Below are 27,218 nucleotides of genomic sequence, written 5' to 3'. Positions count from 1 at the left end.
ATATTGCGTAAAAAGTCTACCGTTTAGCAACACCGCTACGTTGTCCTGTTGTCGAAATTTTTTTTTTTGCTATAAAAGTCACTCATCAATTTCATTAACATCTCTCCCATCAAGCGGCTGCATCCGTACCCCAAATGAGAGAAAAATAAATCTGGCAGGCGTCGAATATTTTGCTCTGTCTGTGTAAGAAATAATTGTTTCCTATTAACAGCTTTTATCAGAGTTGTTCCTTAATAATCCTTACTTAAAAATTAAATTTTTCCGCTTGTTTTACCGATGTTTTTTTTATCTTAAACGGCATTTACTCAGCGGGAACTTTTAGCTTCCGTACTGTTAAAAAGTCACGACATACTATATGATGTTTAATTTGGGAGGATCTAGATTGAATTCCCGTTCTATTTGGGCGAGTCGGGACGACTCTGCTGTTTTCGCTGGCCAAGTCGTGAATGATATTTCTCAAATAACACGTAAGACTTCTTGTTTTTGGCCTTGACTTCAGGTTTTCTGGCCTAGGCATCATCATCATCAACAACAACAACAGCAGCAGCAAACAACAACAAATGTCTTATTTCCATAGATTATGAAATGAGCAAACAGTCCCGGAGTATCTGAGTATGACATGGTTTCATGAATATGAGATACGTCCGCTCTTCAAACAGAAAAGCATTTCCTATTACAGCCTAGACCACATTACCTAATCACTGTCTACACTGTACTTTTAATGAATATCTACCTATCAACCTACTTCTCATCTACCTTTGTTCCTTAGCTGTCTTTCTTTAACTTCACGTTTTGTTCTTCACTGTTATCCATCAAGTTCGGTTACTATTTTAATCTCCTTTGCCTTCATTTTTAGTTCATCACTGTCATTTGTGTTGCTTAGCCTTGTTCATAATAACTATCAATCTAAGTAGTTATCTACTGATTCGTCTACCTAATCTTAACCCTATTCCATGTTCATCACTGCTGTCTATTATTCAAGTAATAAATTTAGCTAGTGCTTGCGCGGTTAGTCACTTAAAGCGAAAGCACTTTGGGTGTATTGGTTTTGAGTGATGCATTAACAATCGAAGACAGACTAAGCGATGCAAAAATAATTAATAAGCGAAGCAATAAAAAAGTTTATTTTTCATGAGGAAAGAATTAATCTGAAATGTTCATTACGAGTTTAAAGTAAGGAATGATTTAGTAAGCTCGTCTGCAAACTTCCAATGAGAAATTTAACGACTATCGCGAAATAATTAACGCCCGAAACGACTTCTTTCAAACTGGCTTCGGCAACTGGTATAAAACCATTCCTTGCTCATCGTGCTATCAGTCCGACAAGTTATCTGTCTATCGGTCCATCTGTCTCTGCTGCTTGTCGGCAACTCCTCTCCATAATTCACTGGTTTTCCTTTTTCATCACTGCTGCCAATAAGCATCCCTCTTATCTTATTCACTCTCAGCGCTTCTCTCCCATCAACTGATCAACTGCCTCGTTGATCTCTCTCCCGATAGCATTGAGGAGGATGCTGATAATGACGATGCTCTGTAGCTCTTATGCTTCTATAAATCCCCAGCGCTTTTCTCAAGAGTTTGCCGAGATCGAATATTGCCTATTCAAATTAAGTGCTTAGAACTGAAGGCTCTATTCTTGCACCAGGAGATTTACCGCGGCATTAAGAAAAGGCGATTAAAATGGACTCGTTATCTGCTGCTGTGCTGCTCCGTATTTTAACAGAATAGCATTAACGAAGTATGACGTATTAATTGATGGTTTGTATGATATGCGTAGTGCTACATTTGTGCGCGGGCACGCACGTGAGCGCTTATACTTGCTACATACATACAAAACATATGAGCCAAAAAAGTATATCTTAGTTTAACCAGACCACTGAGCTGATTAACAGCTCTCCTAGGGCTGGCCTGAAGGATTAGATTTATTTTTATGGCTAAGAATATGATTACCTAGCAACGGGATACATATTGTGGAATCCGAACCACATTATAGCGAGAAATGAATTTCTATCACCAGAAACAAATTCCTCTTATTATATATATATATATATATATATATATATATATATATATATATATATATATATTATATAAATATAAACATACATATACATAATATACATACATATATATATATATATATTTTATATATGTTTGTGTGTGTGCACATGCATAGTTGACTGGTGTATCCTTACAACATTTCAGAATTCCTAAAGGACATAAGCAACCGCCGTATCAAAATTAATTGATTTATCTTCAGCAAATTCTCTTCCATACAGTTTTGGTTCATTATCTGCCTCAAATGAGAATCATTATAATATAATGCAGTAAATCCATAATTTCCCAGAATACATCCCTTTCTCTTACTTTGTCAATAAAACTGCCTCCCCCCTAAAACTGAGTCTTCTTCAGAGAGAAGCTCGTGATAAGATGAATTCATTTCTTTTCATTTTCTTTTTACATCATATCGCGTAAGCTTCCTAATTAATTTCACCGCTGTACAGCACGATCTACCTGGTAATTAATTTACTTGTGAAAATCAAACCGTAGTTATTACTCTGATACCTAATTAAGGAACAGCACTCTGCAACACATCTATAACCAGTAATTTGTGGTTTCGGTTAGTTAAGCCTTATCCAGAGGGCCACACCAGGCGTTCATTTCCCCTTAATGCCAGACCATCACTTAAGAGCAGCGAAGTGCATACGGCCTGTGTTGGGATAAATTCCGACTTGCTGCATATCAGCCAAAACAAGTCATTTACTTGCTACAATTTTATAACTAACACTATTTTCTTTATTCAATCTCTCTCTCTCTCTCTCTCTCTCTCTGTCTCTCTCTCTCTCTCTCTCTCTCTCTCTCTCCTAGGAGCCGCTACTTCAACCCAATGCAATACAAATAAATGAAGCATCTGTTTTGAGGGCTTTAATCATTGCTACTTATTATTGTAGTCTCATAATAGAGTAATTTTACCCGAAAGCAGTCTAATAAAACGGATTAAAATAGCAGCATTAATCAGTCTTTTGGTAGAAAAAACTTAAGCTAAAAGTTGCTATTAGACACACACACACACACACACACACACACACACACACACACACACACACACACACACACATATATATATATATATATATATATATATATATATATATATATATATATATATATATATATATATATATATATATATATATATATATATATATATATATATATATATATATATATATATATATATATATATATATATATATACATACACATATAGAGAGAGAGAGAGAGAGAGAGAGAGAGAGAGAGAGAGAGAGAGAGAGAGAGAGAGAGAGAGAGAGACTTTCATTTCGAGATCTTACGTAATCTCATTGTTAGCCCTGAACGAGAATAAAAGAATAATTGTGAACACATACTCCCACATATTTTAATACAAAGGCCGTCATCTGTACGTGTTCAAACGTTATTTTCATTTAAATAACACTGCAGTGATATAACCCATTTTGTTCATGTCTAAAACGCCCACCGCAATTTTCTGGCTATTTCCTAGGTTTCGTCCTAAAACGTCTGCGCACTAATTAGTCTACGTTTAATGTCTACCGGATATGGTCTACTAGTAATAGGATGATAATCAGATGTTTAACAAAATGTCTATACCACATTCACGAAAGTGGTTCCTCATAGACCACTACCTTCCTAACGTGGATTAAAAAATGAGATGACGGTAATCAACTGGTTTCGTCCAAACTTAACTTTCCCTAACCTAGGTTGGTCTAATTTAAGACGCGGGGTTCATCCTTGACGGAGAGAGGGTTTGTTCATCATCTGAATCTCCTACTTAACCTAAATTCAGACACTGGTAGTATTACATACAACATACTCTTAGATATTCTGGAAATCGAGTCACTTTCTATTTTAGCAGTTCTGGGAAAAGTGTCTAAACGTTCTGAGAAATTTCCATCTCTTGTTATGTCCCTCGGAACTGCAATGCTATCCTTAAAGTTCTCCCACTTTCTGTCTCTCTCAATAAGTATATGTTTACTCCAAGGTTGTGTGAATTTGATATTAAACGACATTTATAGCTTAAGGTTTGTGAATAAAAAAAGGTCACGGTGTATGACAAAAGTTCATATATATATACATATATATATATATATATATATATATATATATATATATATATATATATATATATATATATATATATATATATATATATATATATATACATATATACATATATATATATATATATATATATATATATATATATATATATATATATATATATATATATATATACACACACTCACATGTACACACACACGCATATATGTATGAATGTATATATACATATATATACACAGATATTTATATATATGTATGAATTTGTGTGTGCCTTATATTACGTGTAACAGTTTTTATCAATGTTTCGGAGTCAGTAATCTTTAGGATATTGTTCCTAAACGTCTAATTGTTCAGTACAAAATGTACAGTTTTTTCTGCTCTTATAGTTTACAATTTATTTCAAACCTTCAGGAAACACCGCTCACAGTTTTCAAGAGCCTCGTATGTGAAACTTGGTTTTGAATGGTTATTTCAGTAATCCGATGATTTGTCAAAGAAATATATCGGCTTCATCAGGCTTAGAGTCGTTAGCAAAACCATTTGCTTACTGGGGCCTTTCTGAGACTCTTTCAAGGAAAAATCGTTTAAATATATACATGCGGCTGGTCACCAGATAGTTGATAAATTCAAGCAATTATAAGGAAAAAAAAAAAGAGATTTGCAAAGGCACCATGTTCACTGAATAACTGTTGCGTCGAAATCTAAAATACGAGATAACGTAATTATAGTAGTGAAGAGCTCTGAGAGAGTGAGACAAATATAACCTTGTATATTAATTAACTGCAGTCAATCGATGAATGCTCGATACCTTTTCGAGAACTGTGACGCATAATAACGATCACCTACGTGATTCGCTTAGCTCAGAACATCGTCCAACTGACGTAGGCAGAAGGGAGCTTTGTGGTTTCCCCTTACCCAGACCTGGGAGTGAGAAAAATGCATATTCAGCATCCCCCCTACCCCGTTTAGCCCCGCCACCCATCTTCTAATCCCCCCCTTTTGGTATTCCATCTTTAAACCACAGTGGTTGTTGCGGGCAAGGGATCGATAACCAAGCCCTACACAAAACGCCCACAAATGCTCCCTACGGCTCATTGTTTCCCACCCGTTCGCTTGCCCGCTGTTTCCCGCCACGGCCAAATCGTGCCTCAGTCCAAGGAAACCTACAGAGGATCTTCACTTCATCCTCTCTTCTTGTCTGCTGTAGTTCTGCTGAGAAACTCAGAGAGAGCCACAAAATGAGAGTGAGGGAAAGCTTTCTGTTTTATGACCTCAAACGCATGGGGCGAACTTTAAATTCATTACATGAAGCCTCATACCTCTCTCCATCGATAATCTCTTGGGGTACGAATCTCCACTGAATCTGGATCGGGTTGATATACACCGTGGCACACCACCAACGGCTGCTCAGTTTCATCGCTCTCTTTACGCTTGGCCTCAGTCTGTTGTCGGCAATATGATTACGCGGCTTAATCTGCATACCCGCCATATTCAGTTCCTTTCTTAGTTCTAATTCAGGTTTATATTTAGTCTCTCTCTCTCTCTCTCTCTCTCTCTCTCTCTCTCTCTCTCTCTCTCTCTCTCTCTCCTAGCAGTGTAATCTGTACTGCAGAGATTTACACATTTTATACTGAAGAATACTATGGCTATCAGATATATCACATACAGGAGTGACAGAAGGCCAAATGACCATTTGTTTCCCGTACTGACCACACAAGGAATTCTTCATCAGTAACATAATACTGAAATGCATACTGGCGTTAGAGGAGGATGTCATTACAAGAAAAGTACTGTATGGCCATGAAAATCGTTTTTGTAATTTAAATGTCACCTACAGCTTTTATGCTAGTGCAACCAAAAGGGGAAAAATAACGGTAATATAAACGAGAGCCCAGACATTAAGTCCCAGCCTTGAGGAAGTTCTGTAACGTCCCGAAGCTAGGTCCAAGGTACCCTCACTCAGCATCCTTATACAGCTAACCCCGGACCGGACGACGGTACGTCTACAGGCAGAATATATCGTTGTTTAATACATAGAAGATATACTGATACACACTGCGTTTTATACAGATCTATGTACAAGAAGTTGTACATACCTATATGTATCAAAACCCCAGCGAAGACCATTGGCTTTAAAATTTCAGAAACAGACCACTGACTTAAAAAAAAAAAAGAAAATAAAGGAAAAGTGAAACATAGCTTTAATTCACGAATTTTTAATTAATAACAAGACGCCAGTCTCTCGTTTCATGCAGACTAATTATATCCCTCTTTCGACTTCATCATTCAAGTTCCTCTTCTTTCTCATTCTTGATTTCCATTAACTTAGTACAGTACATGGATTATTCTTCTGCGTCATTTCTTTTACTGTTTTTTTTTTTTTTTGGTGTGGTGCTATCATACCAAGAAAATGGGGAAAATCTTTTCACCAATGTATCTCTTATGGAATTTATTTCAACACCTTCCACTGTTTTTAGTCGATCATCCTTTAACAAGAGAACTTCACTTCCACACAATGGCTGGTGGGACAAAGCTCTAGTCAGTCTTATTTTATTCTCTGACTGTCATATTCTGCAGTGTATATCCTCTAAAGCTATTTTTATTATTAATTTTCCGGGTGATCATCCTAACTCATTTTCAGCCAGTTGTAATATTAGGGCCTGAATCTATACATAAAGCGAAAGGCCGTCGTCCAGCCTGGGACTAATTTCTCTCATCACTGGTCAGTCTGTAAGTACGCAGAAATCCTGGTCTGAGTCTCGGGACAGTATTCAGAACCCCTACGGCCGGATCTCGGTGTCTTAGATCTCTCTTATTATATTACCTTCATTTTTAACGGTTCGGGTATGTTAGCAAGTATATACTATAACGAAATTGATTTTCCCTCTAATGATACTAATATTCGACACAACCTAATGCTAATTTCTAGCAGTGTTCATATCATTATGCTTCAATTAGCTTCCAACCATTCTTCTACCTTTATTTATATCATCTCTGTCATACTGTATGTGCACCTGTGTTTAAGGGTCGAAGTTAACAGAGACTGTAAAATCTAAATTAACAAGTTACATGCTGACTATAAGTAATTACAGTTAATTCTTCCATTAGCATGACACCACGCTCTCGAATATCATTTGGTGGAGCATATAGTTATCTTAATGTTACCGCAGCCAGAAACTGGTCTTAAAATCTAAGATTCCGAGAGTTGTCCTATAAATTTAGTTGTGCATTCATGGGGGTATCATTTCATAAAAAAATCTGATACATAATTAAACTGCTCAAAACTTGCAAAAAGATTACAGTTATGTGACTTATATCATCTCGAAAACCTTAGGGAATAAGCACCCTAACAGTTGAATAAAAATAACTTGATAAAAATACAAAGTAAAAAAATTTACTAAAATTAAAGGCCTAAAAAGTTATTTGATAAAAAAGACGCAGACTAGTGGTATAATGCTTGCCTAGCGGCGGTTTCTTATAATAAGCAATCAACACAATGGGAATTGGAATATTCAAGGGGGAAAGAGAGAGAGAGAAGAAAAGGCAGGGGGAAAACACACACACACACACACACACACACACACACACACACACACAGAGAGAGAGAGAGAGAGAGAGAGAGAGAGAGAGAGAGAGAGAGAGAGAGGAATCGATTGTTTGTATCCTTAGCTTTTAAAAGACGTCTATATCGATCACCGAAGTTTGTCCGACGATGCAATATATTTGCTGATGGGAAGATGGAGGTAAAAGGAAAGGGGGAGATTTTTTTTTTTTTGTCTCTTTCTCTTACACTTCCAGTGCCAATCCATTCATCGGCTCTCTCCTCTATGTCCCTATTATCATCTTTATCACGTACCCCTTCAGTTCAGCAACAGCCTTCCAGAATTAGTTTTATTAGGAAAATGCATAATATATATATATATATATATATATATATATATATATATATATATATATATATATATATCTAGTGTATACATAATATAAATATATACATATATACATATAAACTTATATATGGGCAATCAAAATATATAAAACATGCTCACATTTTTTTTTTACCAATGCAGCTAGTATTTGTGAACTCTGCCATTAAATAAAATAAAACCGAACAATGAATGTTCACTAAAGTATCCAGTGCATTTCATAAAATATTCCCTTAAACATATTCTCTATTAACTGCACAGTTCCTCACCCTTACGTATGCACTCCCTGGCGTTTACCCTCATTCCTCCATTCACTGAGGGTCCCCCTCCTCGGCCCTCTCCCCTCGCATTCCATTCCAGGCCTAAACTACTTCAATAATTTTGTATCTCAATTTGCCGGATTAGCTTTCTCTCCCCGACAAGAATTTACGACTTCAAACGTGGCTGTTTACTGCTCTCTCGGTTTTCGCCTGACCCTTTTTTTTTCTGTTCGGAATTTTAGACAAGAATCGTGTATTCTCACATCTCTGCTCAAAAGTACATTTCTCTCAGTAGTGTACACATACTGGAGATCGAAGCAAAATCATGAGCACGCGCTGAAGGGGCTGATTCGTTTCTCATTTACTCTATCCGTGTATACCGTTAATTACTCATGAATCTCCATTAATTAAAACAATATCAGAGTCATCTCGAAGTTCTCATGGATATGACTGAAGTTAAAGAACCGCTAAAAACGATAATTAACAATTACGATGAAAGGTGGAAAAAGGCTAAAATGAAGACATCGCTAATTGTGGGGAATTCAGCCTAAACAAGAGAATGTGAATTAATACAGTTCCGAAATAAACACTAAAATTAAAAAAAAATAGGAGGTAGGTTTTCAAGGATGACAAGTACCACCAATCAGTGCTAAAATGCAGGATTGGGGTTTTCACCCCAGAAAAATAAAAGTAAGGCTAATCTAAAGTGTAAAACAAGCACACAACAAAGTGACCTTGTAATTTTTCGTCAATCGATTCAGAATTAAATTTCTCTCTTTTCTATAGTCTTTTCTATAGTAATCTTTCTTATACAGTGTATAACGAATATGAAAGATATTTGGAAAGTAAACCTTTCATTTCGTCTTGATTGTAAAAATATACCAGAAACAATAGTACAATTATTCATATTTAAAGCGTTTCATTAAAAATGTCTTGAAATGAATTCAAATTCTCATGTGACTATACAGTGAGACAATGGCATATAACTTTTCTGTTCTAATGTAGCCTAGTCAGCTCTAAAATGATTTAGTTCAATGTGTTTTTAATAAGCCCTGTTCTTTGTTAGTTTCCACCAAAACATAAAATAAATTATTGTTGATAATGAAATGGAAAAAAGAGAGCATCCTAAAGTGTCAATAAATGGATGTAAACAAGCACAGACAAAGAATTATTGTGTGGATCGCCTAAAAAATATTAAAGTGAAGGAATGAGAAGATAACAGTAACTACATTTTGCTAGACTGAAAAATAGATGATTTTTATTTCTACAAAGAAATAATTTTACACTAAAAGCCTATTCAAGGAAAGCAGTAGGTTCCTACAAGAAGTCATTTTACTTTGACAAATATGAAGTGACGACCTAGGTAGTCTATGAGAATTATGTTGTCTTGATGACTGTGATAATAAAATTGAGAAGTATATTGGAGGTTTATAAATCTAATATCTAATTTGATGAAACTATAAAAATAGAATAAAAATTGAAGTAACTATAAAAATAGAATAAAAATATGCGGAAGGCAATAAGCTGAGATGGAGACATACACATAAAAAGATATAAAACACATTTGGAACGTTATAAGATAGGATGAATTAAAAAAAATGTAGTTAATAACAGGCTGGTAACAAAATACCAAAAAAACGTGTAAAATGTAATTAGTTAGAAAAATCACTGACAGTAGATGCACTAAATAAGTAAAATTCATAAGAGAAAATGCAACTGCACAAGTAGATCAAATCAAACTATAGCAGGTGATAAACACGATAACCAGAACTGGATCTAGGCACCTAGATAAGCAAAACTAGTAAAACTTATAATACTCAAATACATCCACGCAAGTAAAACAAATGTAGTGATAATTTCCAAAGAAAAAACGACAATTTTGTGCTGATCTAACCCTTTCTCGTTTTCTTCCCTATGAGGTTCCATCGTTCATAATCGCCGTATCTGGTTACAGATTGGACCCGAGAAATCAGTGGTGGTCAATAATGCGTTTAAAATGGGATATGGAGTAACGAAGGGGGTGGGGGGGATGAGACTTATTGCAGGCAGGGGAGAGGGGTTATGGACAATCAAGGAGAGGGGGGGTAAGAGTGGGGGAACGAAGAATGGGTATATGGTGTGGGGTGGAGGGTGCTTTTAAATGCTGGGATAGGGGATTGGAGGGGAGGGGCGTGTGTTACGAGATGACTTACGTGCTTCGCTGATGCATTAAATGATATTGGGCGGGGGAAGAGAGAGAGAGAGAGAGAGAGAGAGAGAGAGAGAGAGAGAGAGAGAGAGAGAGAGAGAGAGAGAGAGAGAGAGAAGTGATAATGGTGGAATGAAGCAGAATAAAGGAAAGAGTACAATTGATAATTAAATAGTATAAGAAAGCCTCATGAAGCAATAAAACAATGATAGTGTAACACACAACATGATAGTGTACACACACATATATATGTATATATATATATATATATATATATATATATATATATATATATATATATATATATATATATATATAGAGAGAGAGAGAGAGAGAGAGAGAGAGAGAGAGAGAGAGAGAGAGAGAGAGAGAGAGAGAGAGAGAGAGAGAAGAATAAAAAAGTTGAAGAAAGTGAAAATACGAAAGAAAGAGAATAAAGTTTACGGGAAATTTATGAAGCATCGTTATAACGTTTAGTGAAAGATAACAAGACTATAAAAGTATAAGTGCAAGATATGATGGAAGCCTTGCGCCGAAATAAAATTCATTATGATGACGATAATGATGATGATGATGATAAAATAGGAAGATCGTGACTATACCCATTTACTATACTTTAACCTTTACCTTAACTCACTTACCCTACGACCCTTACTTATGACCCTATCCTTTTATCCGGGTTCGCAAGAGGCACGAGTGAAAACAGAGACTCGGACTGATTATCTTTCCGGGAGTGAGAGATAAAATATGACCACCCGTAGGTTTAATGACCGGCAGAGTAAGCCATAATCCAGCGCATATGATCCATATATCCATTTATCCTCCTTTTCTAATCTAATGCTTGACTTACCCTCGCTCTATCACCGTCTGAAAAATGAAGGTTTGGTCTTCACACGCTTTCTTCATCCAGCCTTTGAGCGAATGAGTGTGTGTGTGTGTGTGTGTGTGTGTGTGTGTGTGTGTGTGTTCGCTCATAAGAATGTTCGTGTGCGTTTGTGTAGGCCGACATCTGTCTGCTGTTGCTTTATATTTTGTGGCTGATGCTTTTGAGTTCCTAGCAATTCAGGTGAATTCTACCCCACCCCCATCTCTCTCTCTCTCTCTCTCTCTCTCTCTCTCTCTCTCTCAATGAGTTCTTCATTGGGAGGGTGGATATAGAGCTCTCGGCTAGCACGCTGTTGGCCCAGCGTTCGACTCTCCGACCGGCCAGTGAAGAATTAGAGGAATTAATTTCTGGTGATAGAAATTCATTTCTCGTCATAATGTGGTTCGGATTCCACAATAAGCTGTAGATCCCGTTGTTAGGTAACCAGTTGGTTCTTAACCACGTAAAATAAGTCTAATCCTTCGGGCCAGCCCTAGGAGAGCTGTTAATCAGCTCAGTGGACTGGTTAAACTAAGATATACTTCTCTCTCTCTCTCTCTCTCTCTCTCTCTCTCTCTCTCTCTCTCTCTCTCTCGTCAGCTTTGTGCTCCTATTCGAATTTAAGTAAAACAGCTACTTTTACGACAAGTCTCCTACAAGGATACGGTGCTGTTCGACCGGCATTATGCAAAGCCACAACTTGACTCGCCCCAACCTTTCACTTGTTTTGCGTTTGATGAATGGGGGGCGGCCGCGATTAATTTCCTTTCTATGTAAAGCATCTTCGCCAGTATACGAGCCGGCATCTTACCGCTCGACTCCTAACGCTGCGAGCGTAACGTTGGAATTCGTGACGAGACTCGTGGAACCGTAAGCATAACATTAGTATTCGGGAAATACCGATGAGCTTTAACCTGCGCAGCCAGCACTCATGTTGCTTAAATTTACGGCAGGCTTTCACAGTCTAATGGAAGTGGCAGTGAGTTATCCTGAAGCCCGAAAAATAAACAGAGTAAGGCGGACAAACTTTTTTTTCTTCATTTTTAATAAAGAATTACCTGACTTGACCTTGTCAGTGACCCCGCAAGACTATATGGCCATGGTCCGAATAACACCTATGCTATAATTTCAAGGAACGACGTAGCTACCACAGAGGAGTCTTAGACTATACCTATCAAGTTATAAATAACAGCTTCTCTTTTACTTTACTTTCTTATAGATGTGTGCACGACCTCTGTATTATTAGTTTTCTGTAAAAGAAAACTATTGAGGTGGCTTTGTCTGTCCGTCCGCACTTTTTCTGTCCGCCCTCATATCTGAAAAACTACTGAGGCTAGAGGGCTGCAAATTGTTATGTTGATCATCCACCCTCCAGTCATCAACATACCAAATTGTAGCCCTCTAGCCTCAGTAGTTTTTATTTAAAGGCTAAAGTTAGCAATGATCGCGCGTCTGGCAACGCTATAGGACAGGCCACGACCGGGCCGCGGCTGAAAGTTTCATGGGCCGCGCTCCTATAGCGTTATACGCTGAATAGAAAACTCGACTGCGACGAAAAAACTTCGGCGCATTTTTTACTTGTTTTATTCTTGTATCCACGTTACTTTTGTATTTATCTTTAGCCTTACGATAAAGAATCTGCACTGTGACATTGAAGAGAGCATAAGACTTCACGGCTGATAATGGCTAACATCAAGCAACTTCCCTTGAGAATGAAAACATTTAAAAGGTTGTTAATTTTCTCTGTCCCTTTTCGCAACGAGTAACTAACTGTAAGCATCCACTCATTTATTTCATAATTTTTCTTCCGTGAAAAAACAGAATAGCGTTCTCAGGAAATATGACAGTCGGAAATTTTATTCTTTTCCTGTTCCACTACACGCGTGTACTGGCTCAAATATTCATGCATTGCGTACACAGATGTATGGAACTATTAATGTAAATATAAAGTCATGCATATACCCAAGAAAATGTTCATACACATGTATCTAAACGCGTATATGAGCGTGAACATTCTTATGTCTTGAATCAAAACAGGATATTTTCCAGAACAATCCATAAAAGCAATGATAAACATGCAGGCATGTACATACAGTATGCGTAAGCATGCAGGAACTAAAATTCATATTTTTCCCCACATGTCTAGTACCACTCACCTGCTTCTAACTCATTTATTTACTCTTTTAAAATTACTTTACCTTCTCGCTAAGTTTTGTTTTAATGACTCATTAGATCAATTATTTTGATTCTTGTACTGTAGAACACATAAATGCCACTTTATGTACATTGACTTTAATGATTGTGAATGTTAGGCTAATTTTGGACAGTTTTCTTTAAAAAAAAAAGGCATTGTAATTACGTTCGCTTCTAAACCTTTGAAAACCTTGGACTTACAAGTATTAAAAAATCATACAAGTAAGAAAAGAGAGAAAGAAGGCGGGGGGGGGGCGTGTTTGTTGGGGTGAGAGGATGAATATACAAATACAATAACAAAATGGACAACTAATATTCCTTTTCGTTTTGAATTTGTGTTCTCCTTTGTTATCACGCGCTAATGTGGTAAAAAGGTCGTTATGTGAATGTGTTCCGCATGTGATTGTTCTTTCTTTCTTCTTTCCCTTTGTCGTTCACATCGTGTTTAAGGAGCCAAGTTGTTTGAATGTCTTCGGTGGCATCGTCTTAAGTCATTTAGTTCCTTCATAAAGTCTCTCCAAAAGTATTTCTTTAGAGATTATTCTTTAACGTTGTGTATAGTTGTTATTTTCTCCGTTTACGAAAGTGTTTGTATTCCTTAGAGAAATTTGAAACACTAAACGGATGTCGAATCGAAGACGGAAGCCAGAAAAGAAGCCACCGGAACGTTTTAGCCTTTCCGAGGGACGGGGGATGGCAGAAGGCAGGACCCCGAAAGGCGCTATCGTAGGTTTCCAGCCGATTTGCTCTCTCTTGACTCCTGCCGGAGTTGCCGTTCGCTCTTCGTTTCGTATCTTTCTCATCTTTTATCTTCTTTATGACGCTTGCTGCCGCTGGGGGATGTGCCGTGACAGGGTTAAAATGTTGAGGCTTCCGAGAGTGCAACACTGGCCTTCTGCCGGGTCATTTTCTTACCGCAAGAAACGGCGAGGGACGTGTATGGAGCAGAGGCTGCGTTAAAAGCCCGAGGGATGATCGGTGTCATCTCTTTCTGAAAAACGACCAAGGCATTCTGGGAAAAAAATCCTCCCCGGTCCCGTTTTCGAAGCTGACTCCATTTGGTCCAAGTGTCAAACTCCATCGGGCGTAACCAACTTGCATTCTTTAGGGTCAACTTCCCGTGAAAATGAATAATGAAGTCGACCGTATGCCAACCCCCCTAAACGAAACAGGTCTGAGGGAGTTGGGGAGGGAGGAAGGGATGGATGGTTTGAGAAGCCTATGGCGACGTGTTACTATCAGTAAAATACGGTTGACCACTTCACCCACTCAGACAGAGATTTATGTGGACACTGCCAATTGCGGTCCCCATCGACCGCTTAAGAGGTCAAACTTTTGCCTTTTAAGGGAAGTACCTTTTCATGACAATAAAAAAAAAATGACAAAGGGGAATGCAGACGATGCTCGTCTCTTAGCCTGAAAAGTGGTCTATATCTGATGAAAATTCGTGGTCATTCGTGACAAAGAAAGCAAGAAAAGGCGACAAAGAAAAGTTTTTAACACTACTGCCATAGCCTGTCCTGTTCATTGCCTGCAAAGAGTTGTATTTCGTATACTTCCAGCAAAGCACATGAAAATGCCTGCTTTCCGAGAGATGAAAAAACAATTTTTGCCCGACCTTTTACTGATATGGTATAAAATATCAGAGAAAATGAGAGGAAACAGGAGAATGACAAATATTCCTGAATATTTGCAGTACCGGCATTATCCCTAGGACTTCTGAAAAATGTATCAGCTCTTCGCGTGAATGCAAGAGCAACTGATCAACAAAGCCAGACATACAAAAGAACATACGAAAAACAAGAAGAGCGAGTAAATGACAAAAAGGTTCACACTTCAAAATAATTATAGGGAGAGATACTGCAACATATTGAAGTGGTAGAAGTGACAAATGGAAGTGACATAAAATGAAAACGTTAGAACGAAATACAAGAATTTTACTGGTAATCCCTAAAGATGAACAAAAAAATATGTGAAACTTCCTTTGGAAGAAGCGAAACAAACAGAGAGGGGAAAAAGGAGAAATAAAATAGAAAAAAAAGAGGGAAGAAGGAGGAAATGAAATAAATATAAAAGTTACCAGTGAAGAGGCTGAGGAAAATAAATATTCAGATATTAAAATTCACAATAGGAGATTAGGATAAAGATGGCCAAAGAGAGAAAAAACTCACGAAGAAGAAGAAGAAGAAGAAGAAGAAGAAGAAGAAGAAGAAGAAGAAGAAGAAGAAGGAAGAAACACCTACGAGCAGCTACTCAACCCCCGATTTAACCTTCCGGGTTTACCAAGGCAATGATTACCCCTTTATTCATTCGTATTCATGGGTGTTGAATGAATATTCATCAGTGCCATATTGAGCGATTAACTGCCAGCTTTCGATCACTTCATTGCATATTCATCGTCCTAGGGAGAGAGAGAGAGAGAGAGAGAGAGAGAGAGAGAGAGAGAGAGAGAGAGAGAGAGAGAGAGAGAGAGAGAGATCTATTTCCCCTAGCAATTTTTCCTGTTCTGTTTTCTCCTCCTTTAGTCTTCCATTTCATTTTTCTTGTTCGTTTTCTCCTTCTGCTAGTAAACGGAGAGATAATTAGACAGACAGATTCCAGGATCTTGGCTGGATTATTCGGAATGCTACTGGCTCCGGATGGTCTCTGTCTCTGTGGGACTTTTTGGAAAGAGATCTGGCACCACTCCTCAGCTAAGTGAGTGAATGGATTGTCTGATTCATAGGAATCGCCGTATCACATTAGGTCCGCATCATTACATTTCCTGCCTTCACAGCTCCAAGACTGGAGCGTTTTTCCTTCATCTTTAATGTCATTCAATCACTACTGGCCTTGAATGCAACTGTAAGGATAGGTAAATACAACTGTCTCTGTGACGACAACAACAACAACAACAACAATAATAATAATAATAATAATAATAATAATAATAATAATAATAATAATAATAATGGGATGGACTTCACTGTCGTATTCTCAGTGGATAATAATAATAATAATAATAATAATAATAATAATAATAATAATAATAATAATAATAAAGTATCCATGCACGTTACCTTATAGAAATGAGAAACTGGTTTAAATCAGTGATTACAGACGGAATGCTTCATTAACAATTTCATGACGTGGTTCGATAGTGGTAATCATCTGACAACGTTATTAGTACAAAACTGTAACCATTGCCGGTAAAGTAGTATTATTTCTGTGACTTCAAAAAGAATAGTATAAACTACAAGTAAAATAATGCAGTCATAAGACCCCAATCAAGATATTAATAGTGGAGCAATTCTAACAGTTACAATTGCACCACTGAAGTGAATCGGTAAAAACAGTATTTGATGTCAAATGCAACTGCATCACAAACTCAATTCCTTTCCCGCAACAGCTTTGACCTTTCTGAAGAAAGTATTATTGCTATTCTGTGAAAGATTGTTGAGCTCCAGATACTGTATCCAGTTAACAATACTGTGACCTCATGTCTAGAGATGTTGGCTCATCGTTTCTAAATACCAGTGGGGATAACAACTGAATGGCTGACGTCTCAATCAAATCCAAAACGCAGTAAACAACCAGATATAATACAATGATGAAAACAAAAGAGTAAGTGAATTCATTGAGCATTTCACAACAGGTAACAGTTTAAGCCTCTTGTGTTTAGTGTAGGTTGCAATCCTTGCACCTGCTCCAGTATGACTGAGGCATAAGAATACATTTATGTATTTGCATCTGATGATTATGAAGTATTAGTTTTGAAACCTCTTGGTGAATAGACAGATCTGCACAGCGAAAGACGGCGATGTTTACAACGTAGCCTTTCCACTAATTGGGAAGAAATGTGGGTGGAATTTCGTAACATTTCTGATAATAAAGAGGAGGCACAGAGAGTTACAATGATGCTGCCTTATCCAATCAGAAGAGCAGTTTATGCAACATGTTTGATGAATTGACTGTCTGTGAACGTAAAACGCCTGTCTGATATTTGTTCTGTTTACCAAGAAAATCAGTGATAACAATCATTCATAATCTGGCTTTAAAGTCAAATCATTTAAACTTTGATGTCAAAGAGACTTAACTGTAATTACAAATAGCATGAACTGCCTTTCGATCGTCACTCTGATTCAGAGGCAGCAGGTTTTTACATTTCAAATGGAATAGTAGTTCTAAGTAGCCCCCATTGAGAAGTTGAGGGACTATAGTTTTCCCTCCATCTATCCGTCTGCTTCTCTGTTAGGGATTTCAGTCACTCTTGCCACTATGGTAGACAATCATGCATCTATGTGCATGAAGGAAAATAGTTTCCACTTCGTATGTCTGTCCGTCATTGTCCACTTACCTTGTTTTTTGTTTTAACTATGTACTATACTGACTGCCAAAAGCTTAATTGTCAGTCTAATGACATTATTTTTGAACAACAAAGATGAACATTTATTATATGACATCATTACTACAACAATGAGGCCATTTTACATTACACCAAGGATCCTCGATCCTGACCCTCAGGCTTGAAATAGCGGCTATCGGGGGCAACCGTGATTCAGAAACATATTGTCGAAAGAAAGTTGTAGGATCTACCTATTTTTGGCAAAATCCTTTATGATTTCTTGCTCAACATTTAATCAATCGATGCCCATATAGAAAACCTGGTCTCTGTTCGGTAAGGCCTTGACATAATATTGTTTTAATTCCGAATAACAAGAGAATTCAAGATAACAAAGTTCACTAGTTTTTTTTTTTAGTTCGAACGCATGCACTGAGAACCTTTATATGAATATCAGAATACATCAACACATTATTCACTAAATTTAGTAAGAAATCATATCAAGGCACAAGTGTGGTAAAAGGAAATCTTTAGAAGCAAATTCGCTTCAAAACTGTAAGAATAACCTCGGTGTTTAATAATGGTGGCCCAAGGGTGGGCAACAATACTTTGCTCAACATGAACGGTAGATTTACCAAAATTTAATCTCATAAGGCGATCTTCTGAAGGACACAGGAGTTCTTGTTGGGGAGTAACTCATTCTTCTATTCCAAAAACTTTTAGGCCTTGAAAATATGACCTCACTGTGCCAGTCGTGAAATTCATTCAACTCTGGAAACCATCTTTTATAACTTCCGAACTTTTGGTGGTCTTCGTTCAAGGTCCCTGACGTATCTTCCAGGGCTCTCATTTCGTAGGGATAAGCATTTGTTAAGGTTGGTGGTACGATATAGCTCCTATATTTAACGGTCTCTTCTGATTTTGTTCTTTACTCCAGATAGTTGTTAGATGTTCGCCTCTATCTTTGTAAACCCTTTCTATCATTCCCAATTGCAGGTAAACCAAGATCTGAACGTTGCGAACATTTCACATCTTGTTTTTCATAATGATACAGGTAAGTAAGGTTTCCAAGAGTATTTGTAAATGGAGCTAAAGTTAAAAAGATTAGCGCAAAAAGGTTCCGAGGTCTAAAGAGCAGTGACTCCGTTCAGATTTCACTCTAAAAAGTGTCTCACAATGGGGAATTAAAAAAACAAATTAAATTTGAAGGAGACTAAATTAAATAAGAAAGATTTATTAAGATTAGAATAATAAAAATTCTGATCAGCGCTGAAAAGGTATGTTGTTAATGCGAAAACTTTATAAAGTTATTACTCTCAGTAACAGAATAATCTGTACTAGCCGATTTATTGCCAAGTAAGTAATCGATCTCTTGGTTAATTCAATAAAGAATATTTTTGACAATATTTTCAGCTCGTATATTCAACACTTTAGCTGAGTTCGAAAAAAAAAGGCATAGTATTCGTCTTTCCTTTACAACGTTACTTTGTAATAAAATCTTTCGTGCTACATGTTGGACTTTAAGATCAATTTCTTTCACGAATAAACAGTTAATCATTGCCTAATCACCTAACGTTTTTAAAGAACCCAGATCCTAACCTGCGCAATCTATAAAAATCCCGCTCTTAACAAAGGAAGTGCCTTCAGAGGTACCACTAAATTACTGCTAACAAGACCCGATCTCATCTCGGGAAAGGTTTCTGATCCATTAAAGATGAGGCACAGTTATGACCACCTTGTCTCCCTTGACCAATGGCTCTCCTCGCTTCTCTTCTCGCCGTTATCTGAGCTTTTCAAAGACGTGATCGAGAAACGGATGGAAATGGAGGATAACTTCCATCGTGCGGGATTTTTGCAATGGTCACTGGTGAAGCGACAATGCCATCATTCAATAATGTTTTGATATGGAAATCTTTTTTTTATTAACGTTGTCATTCAATAATGTTTTAATATTGGAATCTCTTTTATTAAAATGCGTGTGCAAATATCCGACTGAAAAGTTATGATTATCTATAAAAAATCAAAATGTTGCCAGAAAGTGGAGAGAACTCGAGCGCGTTACCGCGGTAAAGACGTAATTCCATTACAAAGCGAAAGGGTTGAAATTTGTACTTAAAGGGGCATTCAGGTATTATGTTACAAAGGGGCATTCAGGTATTATGTTACAACAAGCTAAGTAATTTTTTATCACAAAAGACGTAAACTTCCTAGGACAATTTATTTTCCTACACATTCTCAGGGCAAGCGCATAAAAAAGTTCTTGCGCAGACGCAAAGCGCATCTTGCAATAATTTCCTTTGGAGAACAATATTCCACGCACAACAATAAGCGCAATACTTTCGGGTTGTTTTTCACACAGACAGATACTGCAAGGATTTCCATTATAACGGTCAGTTGCTATGAAGATGCTCTTGCCATGCCTTCAATAATGTCTGGGTACTCCTTGCCCTCTTCTGTATCCCCAGCTTCTCACGGCCTTTTTACATTAAATCATTAGAGTCTAAATTTAGTCAAATGGTAAAATAAAAAGAAATCAACCCATACATTAAGTATCCCCAGCTTCTCACGGCCTTTTTACATTAAATCATTAGAGTCTAAATTTAGTCAAACAGTAAAATAAAAAAAAATCAATCCGTACATTAAGGAAATGTGAACAGCTGTCAAAATAAGTTTATCTATGCCCACATCACAGATATTTAATGTTTTATTTTAAAATAAAAATCAGCCAGTACTGAGACAAGTTCAGAAATAGTACTGATATGTTAATGACTCTCTCATGCGATGAAGTTCTTGCACTAGATGAAGGAACATTATGCTACAGAAGAAAAATTTTTAGAGAGGTTATCCCAGTAAGCATGCAGTCTGAAGATTTTTAAATTGACTGCTGATGATTCAAGTAGATGAGATACAATCTAAACAATTTTCTACGCCATCTCGGTCTAGAATAAGCTTCTAAGCATACAACTTTTTTTAAGCATCTATGCAAAATATGCAACCATTGGTATGATTTCTACATCATATAAAAAAGCTAACATATCAAAACCTGTATATATAGTGGAATTACAATACGTGCGTTATTGACTACAGTATATTTATAATACTTACATGGATACCCGTGTGCTTTAGGAGGAGAAAAAGAAATGATTAAGAATAACAGTTTGAGCTCTCATTCATTACTCCTTTGCTTTAGTTCCTCATTCTTATTTCTCATCTTTTTGTGTTCATTCATACTCCAAAACTATATTATTACTGTTAATATTATTACTACATGTTAAGAGAAGAATATAAGGAATAAAAACAAATAAAACAAAATTGGAAAAAATTTATAAACTGGAATAATAGAAAATGTTTTACAATCATGAAGATATTAAGTATAAAGGAAATAACATTATTTTATAGTAGTTGCTTGATTTAGGTGAAAATCTTAATCTATATTTTATTTTTTTTCTATTCCCTTTAGTAAATGATCCCACCCCTAATTTATATACTTGTAAATCTTCCTACAAGCCTAATTTTCTTAGATGAAATCTGAATGATATATATTACCTGTTTAGCCTTTCCAGTATCCAATTACACTCTTTAAAAAACTTTCAAGTCCTATGGCATTTAGACTTTCCAAATAAATATAGGAACGAAGATGGTAAATAAACACAGAAGATCAATGCTTAAAAACTTACAACTAAACTTAGTTGCCTGGTGTGATTGAAATTGGTCAGGACGGCCTGAGAAAACAGTCTTTTTTTTAATAAATAATTGAACTTGTTTCATGAGTCAATTCATCGAAAAGACTTATCGGTAGCTGTAGCATTTAGTCTTTGTCCTGCTGCAGGTTAAAAAGAAAATTTTATATAATATTATATATATATATATATATATATATATATATATATATATATATATATATATATATATATATATATTTGTGTGTGTATACAGTATATATATACTGTAGATATATATATCTATTTATATATATATATATATATATATATATATATATATATATATATATATATATATATATATATATATATATATAACTTCTTAACATGCCTATATATTGGGTTGATTGTGAGTGGCAGGCTAAGATCGAACGGTGGACCTTACAAATGTGATGCCAATGCTGCATCACTAAGCTATGCCTCCCATATATATATATATATATATATATATATATATATATATATATATATATATATATATATATATATATATATATATATATATATATAAAAATGTACATATATACATACATATATATATTTATGTGTATATATATATAAATATATATAAATAAAGTCAAAATCTGCTAAAGGTCTTGCACCACTCCATTGTTTCTCTTTCCTTCGTGGATTTTTTCTTTATTTATATATTCATCACGTTCCATATTTTCGTGATTCAGTTATATATATATATATATATATATATATATATATATATATATACACACACACACACACATATATATATATATATATATATATATATATATATATATATATATATATATATATATAAACATAAACATAAACCATCAAGGGAGGACTTAAACATAATTCTATTTCAGCAATATTTTTACTGAAATGGCACACGAAAAATATTTCACTGATGGAAAAACCGTATATCTATAGAGATTACTGGCTTTTTGTATGGTAGGATTGCTGAGAGAAATGGCGCGAGAACAACTAACTATTAAAAATAGGAAAGGCGGGGATGTATGCTTAAAGAAAAGACATTTTACGCGACAGAAAGAAAGTATGAATGTAGTGACTTTCCTAAGATTTTTAATAGCTGATTATTGCAGGCTAATTTGCAATAGCATACATCTGTTTGAAAAAGTGTCGGCATAATCAATTCATTCTTTTTCCGCTTTTCATAGTTTTATTTCCCTACTTGGACTTCCTTTTATTGGTATCTGTTTCCCTCTGTCAGACACGTTGGTTAGTCTTCTAGTTACATATCCCCATAAATTTTGTAACATTCTTAATCTCTCCATTATCATAATTTTAAGTGGTTGATTGTTTTAATTATCATTAATGTTAGGCTATGCATTTCTTCGTGTTTCTGAGCTACGTTAAAAGGAAGATTCTGGCTACATAGAACCAAAAGTCGTATTACGTTTTTTTTTTTTTTTATCTTCCGATTATGCACGCATTTATGTGTTGATTGCGTTAACGACCACTGATTTTAGGAAGCTACTGGACTATATTTCATTAATCACGCAAAAACTTTTATTTCAGAGCAGAACTCATTCAGAAGTCTATGCACAAACAGAGACGCAAATAATCCGCCCGAAATTCAAACGAACTCGAACGGAGTCATCCCAGGAGAAAACGTGTTTGAGATATCTTTCGTATCCCGAGTTAATGCGCGGTTCAATATCTCTGTTGGATGCTGGCAGACCTCTCTCAATGCGATGCAAATACTTTTCATTCACTGAAATTAAATATGTAAGGGGAAAATTAAAAGGAATCCTTGAATAAACATTCTGGCCACTCTTTTTAGCTTCAAGAATCGAAAAATGGCCGAACGTGAACTCGCTCATAGTCAAAACATCGATTTTCACCTTGACCTTGCAGACCTTGGAATTTCGAAGTCCCGTCCGCGTATCCAGAAAGAGGGAGATTGATCTTTCTGCATATATTCTCAGTGAATAAAGCTTAGATCTTAAATGAATCATTCGGTTAATGCCCAGGTAATTACGCTTAATCTGTTTTTGTCCCGATGCCACACAGAATTTAAGTTCTGTGTAACAGATCTGCCTCATTACAAAAAAGAAAGAAACTTTACTAGTCTTTTATATATATATATATATATATATATATATATATATATATATACACATATATATATATATATATATATATATATATATATATATATATATATATATATATATATATATATATATATATATATATATATATATATAGATAGTAGAGTGGCTAAAATACTTCAAAGGAACGTTCCAGAGATCTAAAACAATATGACAGACGCAGAGGTACTATATTTTATGCTACTACGGTTTCTCATCAATTGACATGCAGTTACTGCGTCATTAATGATAATAAAAATTAAAATCTTAACGATAAAAACGAAATCTACGATTATCAGTTTTGCTGCTAAAACTGCCTTAAAGAAATGTCCTGGAAGTTTTGAAAACTATACCTTCAGTCGAAATAAATAACAAGAGTCATATCGATAGGCTATCAGAGGAAAACTAAGTTCATAAGAGTCATATCGAGAGGCTATCAGAGGAAAACTAAGTTCATACTGTTCTAGTGTTTAAGCGATTTAAAAATTAGGCTTCTAAGTCAAATTACAGTAAGATTTAATCAATTCCATTTTCTCGAAAGTTATCCCCCATTACCTCTGACTTATCCTTGTGTACACACAGATTCACAAAAATCGAGGAAGAGTTAAACGACAGTGGGGGCTCCCACACTACCAGGTAAACGAAGAAAGGGAAGAAATCTTTTTAACAGTTCTACGTATTTATTATTCCTGGGTTACTTAATCACGTTTTCTGTGATGCTTCTTGAGTATGGTGACTCTGGTGGATAATAACAGCTGATCTGATTCAGTACAATGAAAGCAGAAACAATTTCAAAAGTTTGTCTGGAGAATGATAGAAACGATCTTCTTTCATGAACGCAATAAACAAATTAACGAGACGCGAAAACTAACCAGATCATTAAAGCTATCTATGGACTTATTTTCCCAAAGTATTTCCCAAACCGCGATCAGTTCCAGATCGGAAAGGGATGACGCCGATGGGGATTAGGGGGTGACTTAATTCTGTTGAAGGAGAGGTGGAAGAACCTCCCAAGTCTTCAAAAGTTGACGAACTTTAATGGCTCTTTCGGGTACAATGGCCGATTTGGAGGATTATGAGGGAAATCTAGAAGGAAAAAAAGTTTTGGGCGATTTCTGAGTGTGTTTGTCCCCAGAAGTTAGGATTCGACAATAATCTGTTCCATGTTCACATTAAAAATTTTTCAAGGTTTATGTGTGGAGCTAAATGGCATTACTGTCTTCGATGTGCTCTCTATCACTATAGTTACGGAATAATTGAGTGAGTGATTAAAGACGGTTTTCTGCCTCTTCATGATTTTCTTCTTTGGTGTCAATTCATACGAAAAGTTTCGCGAAACATTCTATTTTATGAGAAACGTGAGTATTTTGTAGATCTTTTCAGGTACGGTATTAACAAAAGTTTTCTCCTTTTGTGTGTGTGTGTGTTTGTTTGTGTGTGAGTGTATGTATGAAGAAGGTTACTCTATGCTAAACACACTTCATTAAAATATGCGTCTCCTGATTCCATCCAGCAACCTTTCTATGGGAAATTGCTTTTAATCTCGAAAAGGAGATATACGCATGAACACACATTTAGTGAAAATTATATCTGTCAGTCTTATATCAAGGGATATGATAGCCAAGTTCTCTTCATTTCTGGAAGACGAAAAATTTTTCCTCAGGGGGGAGCTTCCAGAATGCCATTTACTTCATAGCATAACCGGGTGAGAACTGGAAGCCAGTAAACCTACAGCCAAATAGATCCACAAATAAATAAACCCATCCAACGAGAAATTTCATTAAAAAAAGTCCTGAAAATTCAATACAGCGTGGACGAGCATCTCTTACATAACATAAAACTTAATAATGTAAGTTTTAGAGAGAGAGAGAGAGAGAGAGAGAGAGAGAGAGAGAGAGAGAGAGAGAGATAGTAATAAAGTCGTGGCTCGGTTTGCCCAGGAGCAAAGTCAACATGCAGAGATGGGCGACGGTGCCGAGTTCTCCTCTAATTTTCGTTCACACCTCCATTAGATAATGGTCACTTACGAGCTGTCTACGAATCACTCCACTATTTAGTCAACGTGTCCCTGGCGTGCGTAAAATATGACCAGTACTTGTGTACATTTAAGAAATATCGAAAGGCTTGACAACAATGAAAAATAAAATTAACATTACTACTTTCCATTACATTACAGAGACGCCTAAATGCGAAGAGTAAGGAAATAGTCCGAAACTTAGGAACAATTGCATTTGAACGTGCAAGGGCCGGAACACCCGAATATTCGATGACTTTCTATTACTTTTGGTTCTTCGGACAAACCTCCTACTCTGACTGATGTGACGAGGCTTTAGAATTCACTTATAGATCTGAGTTTACCTAAATTCCATAGACATTACTTATGGGTCTATATTTACCAGATTTATGACAAATTTACCTTTAAATACACCGAGAGTTATATTTCTCACCAGCATTCCTTATACACTGACAGTCAAGTATTTTCCATAACCTCTAGCCAAGGCAGAAAACACATCCATTACTGCATTTATAGATTTTATGATCAAGAAGTGTCTTCAAAAGTGTAGCTTTAAAAAAGGGGTTTAAAAGGTGATCAATTTTATATTTACTTTAAAAAGGATAAAAAAATTATCAGTTGCTATAACCCTAACCTCGACGGGAAAATTCCTTAAATAATAATAAATCACACCAATACGACGCTGTGTATTTCGGAGAGAAAGAGAAAAAAGAAAGAGGGACGGTCCAACTCCTAAATATCATAATTCAAAAATGAAAGCACTTCAGAGGTAAAGTTGGAAAGAATAGGGCGAAAGAGAGAGAGAGTGGGAGGGAAAAAGGTCTGCCCATCTTTTTCAACCAACTTGGTTTTAAGAGTTCAGGAACGGGGAAATGGATCTTGAGGAGGATGAGGAAGAAAAGACGAAATGAGTTAATGAAGGAGGAAGACTAAGAAAAAGAACGAGGAATGAGGATGGTGACAAAGAAAAATAACAAACTTATGAGGTTAATTAAGAGGAACGAGAAACCGGAGAGCATTTTGTTTGGAAGAAGAAAAAGAAGAAGAAAAAGGAGAGAGAGAGAGAGAGAGAGAGAGAGAGAGAGAGAGAGAGAGAGAGAGAGAGAGAGAGAGAGAGAGAGAGAGATGAACTCTTTAACGGTGTGTTAATGGAAGTCCGTCGAAGGGAGATAAGAGTAGATGGAATAGAATCTGACTTGAGAGAGAGAGAGAGAGAGAGAGAGAGAGAGAGAGAGAGAGAGAGAGAGAGAGAGAGAGAGAGAGAGGAACAGCCTCAAGACGGCGAGAGATGAAATCTCCCGATTTGGAGAATCACCCACCCATAGAGCAGAGTAGCACCCAGCCTTATCCCCCCTACAAAAACTTTACAGAATGGGAGCATAGGAGGAAGCCTTCGGGAGTCGGCATTTGGGTAGAGGAGGGCCTGACCCTCCCTCCCATAATCACCTCGTGTCAACATGGACCCTTTTGAACTCTGTTCGGGCGCTTGTGGAGCCAGATTGGATCGGAGAGTT

General features: G+C 36.3%; 1 protein-coding gene across 5 annotated transcripts in view; it reads right to left on the bottom strand.

Moving 5' to 3' along the window:
* LOC136849048 (protein Skeletor, isoforms B/C) overlaps positions 1-27,218 on the bottom strand; it is a 298,256-nt gene that overhangs the window by 108,117 nt on the left and 162,921 nt on the right. For 2 of the 5 annotated variants that reach the window (XM_067121943.1, XM_067121945.1), the window contains exon 2: positions 20,981-20,995. The exons of the other annotated variants lie outside the window; for them this stretch is intronic. In XM_067121943.1, coding sequence (XP_066978044.1) covers positions 20,981-20,995 — 15 coding nt within the window. The remainder of the gene's footprint in view (positions 1-20,980; positions 20,996-27,218) is intronic. 5 annotated transcript variants of the gene reach the window in all.

Source organism: Macrobrachium rosenbergii, chromosome 20 (genome assembly GCF_040412425.1).
Source record: "Macrobrachium rosenbergii isolate ZJJX-2024 chromosome 20, ASM4041242v1, whole genome shotgun sequence".
NCBI lineage: Eukaryota > Metazoa > Arthropoda > Malacostraca > Decapoda > Palaemonidae > Macrobrachium > Macrobrachium rosenbergii.
Note: the sequence above shows the minus strand (reverse complement) of the source record. Positions and strands in the feature narration are given on the sequence as shown.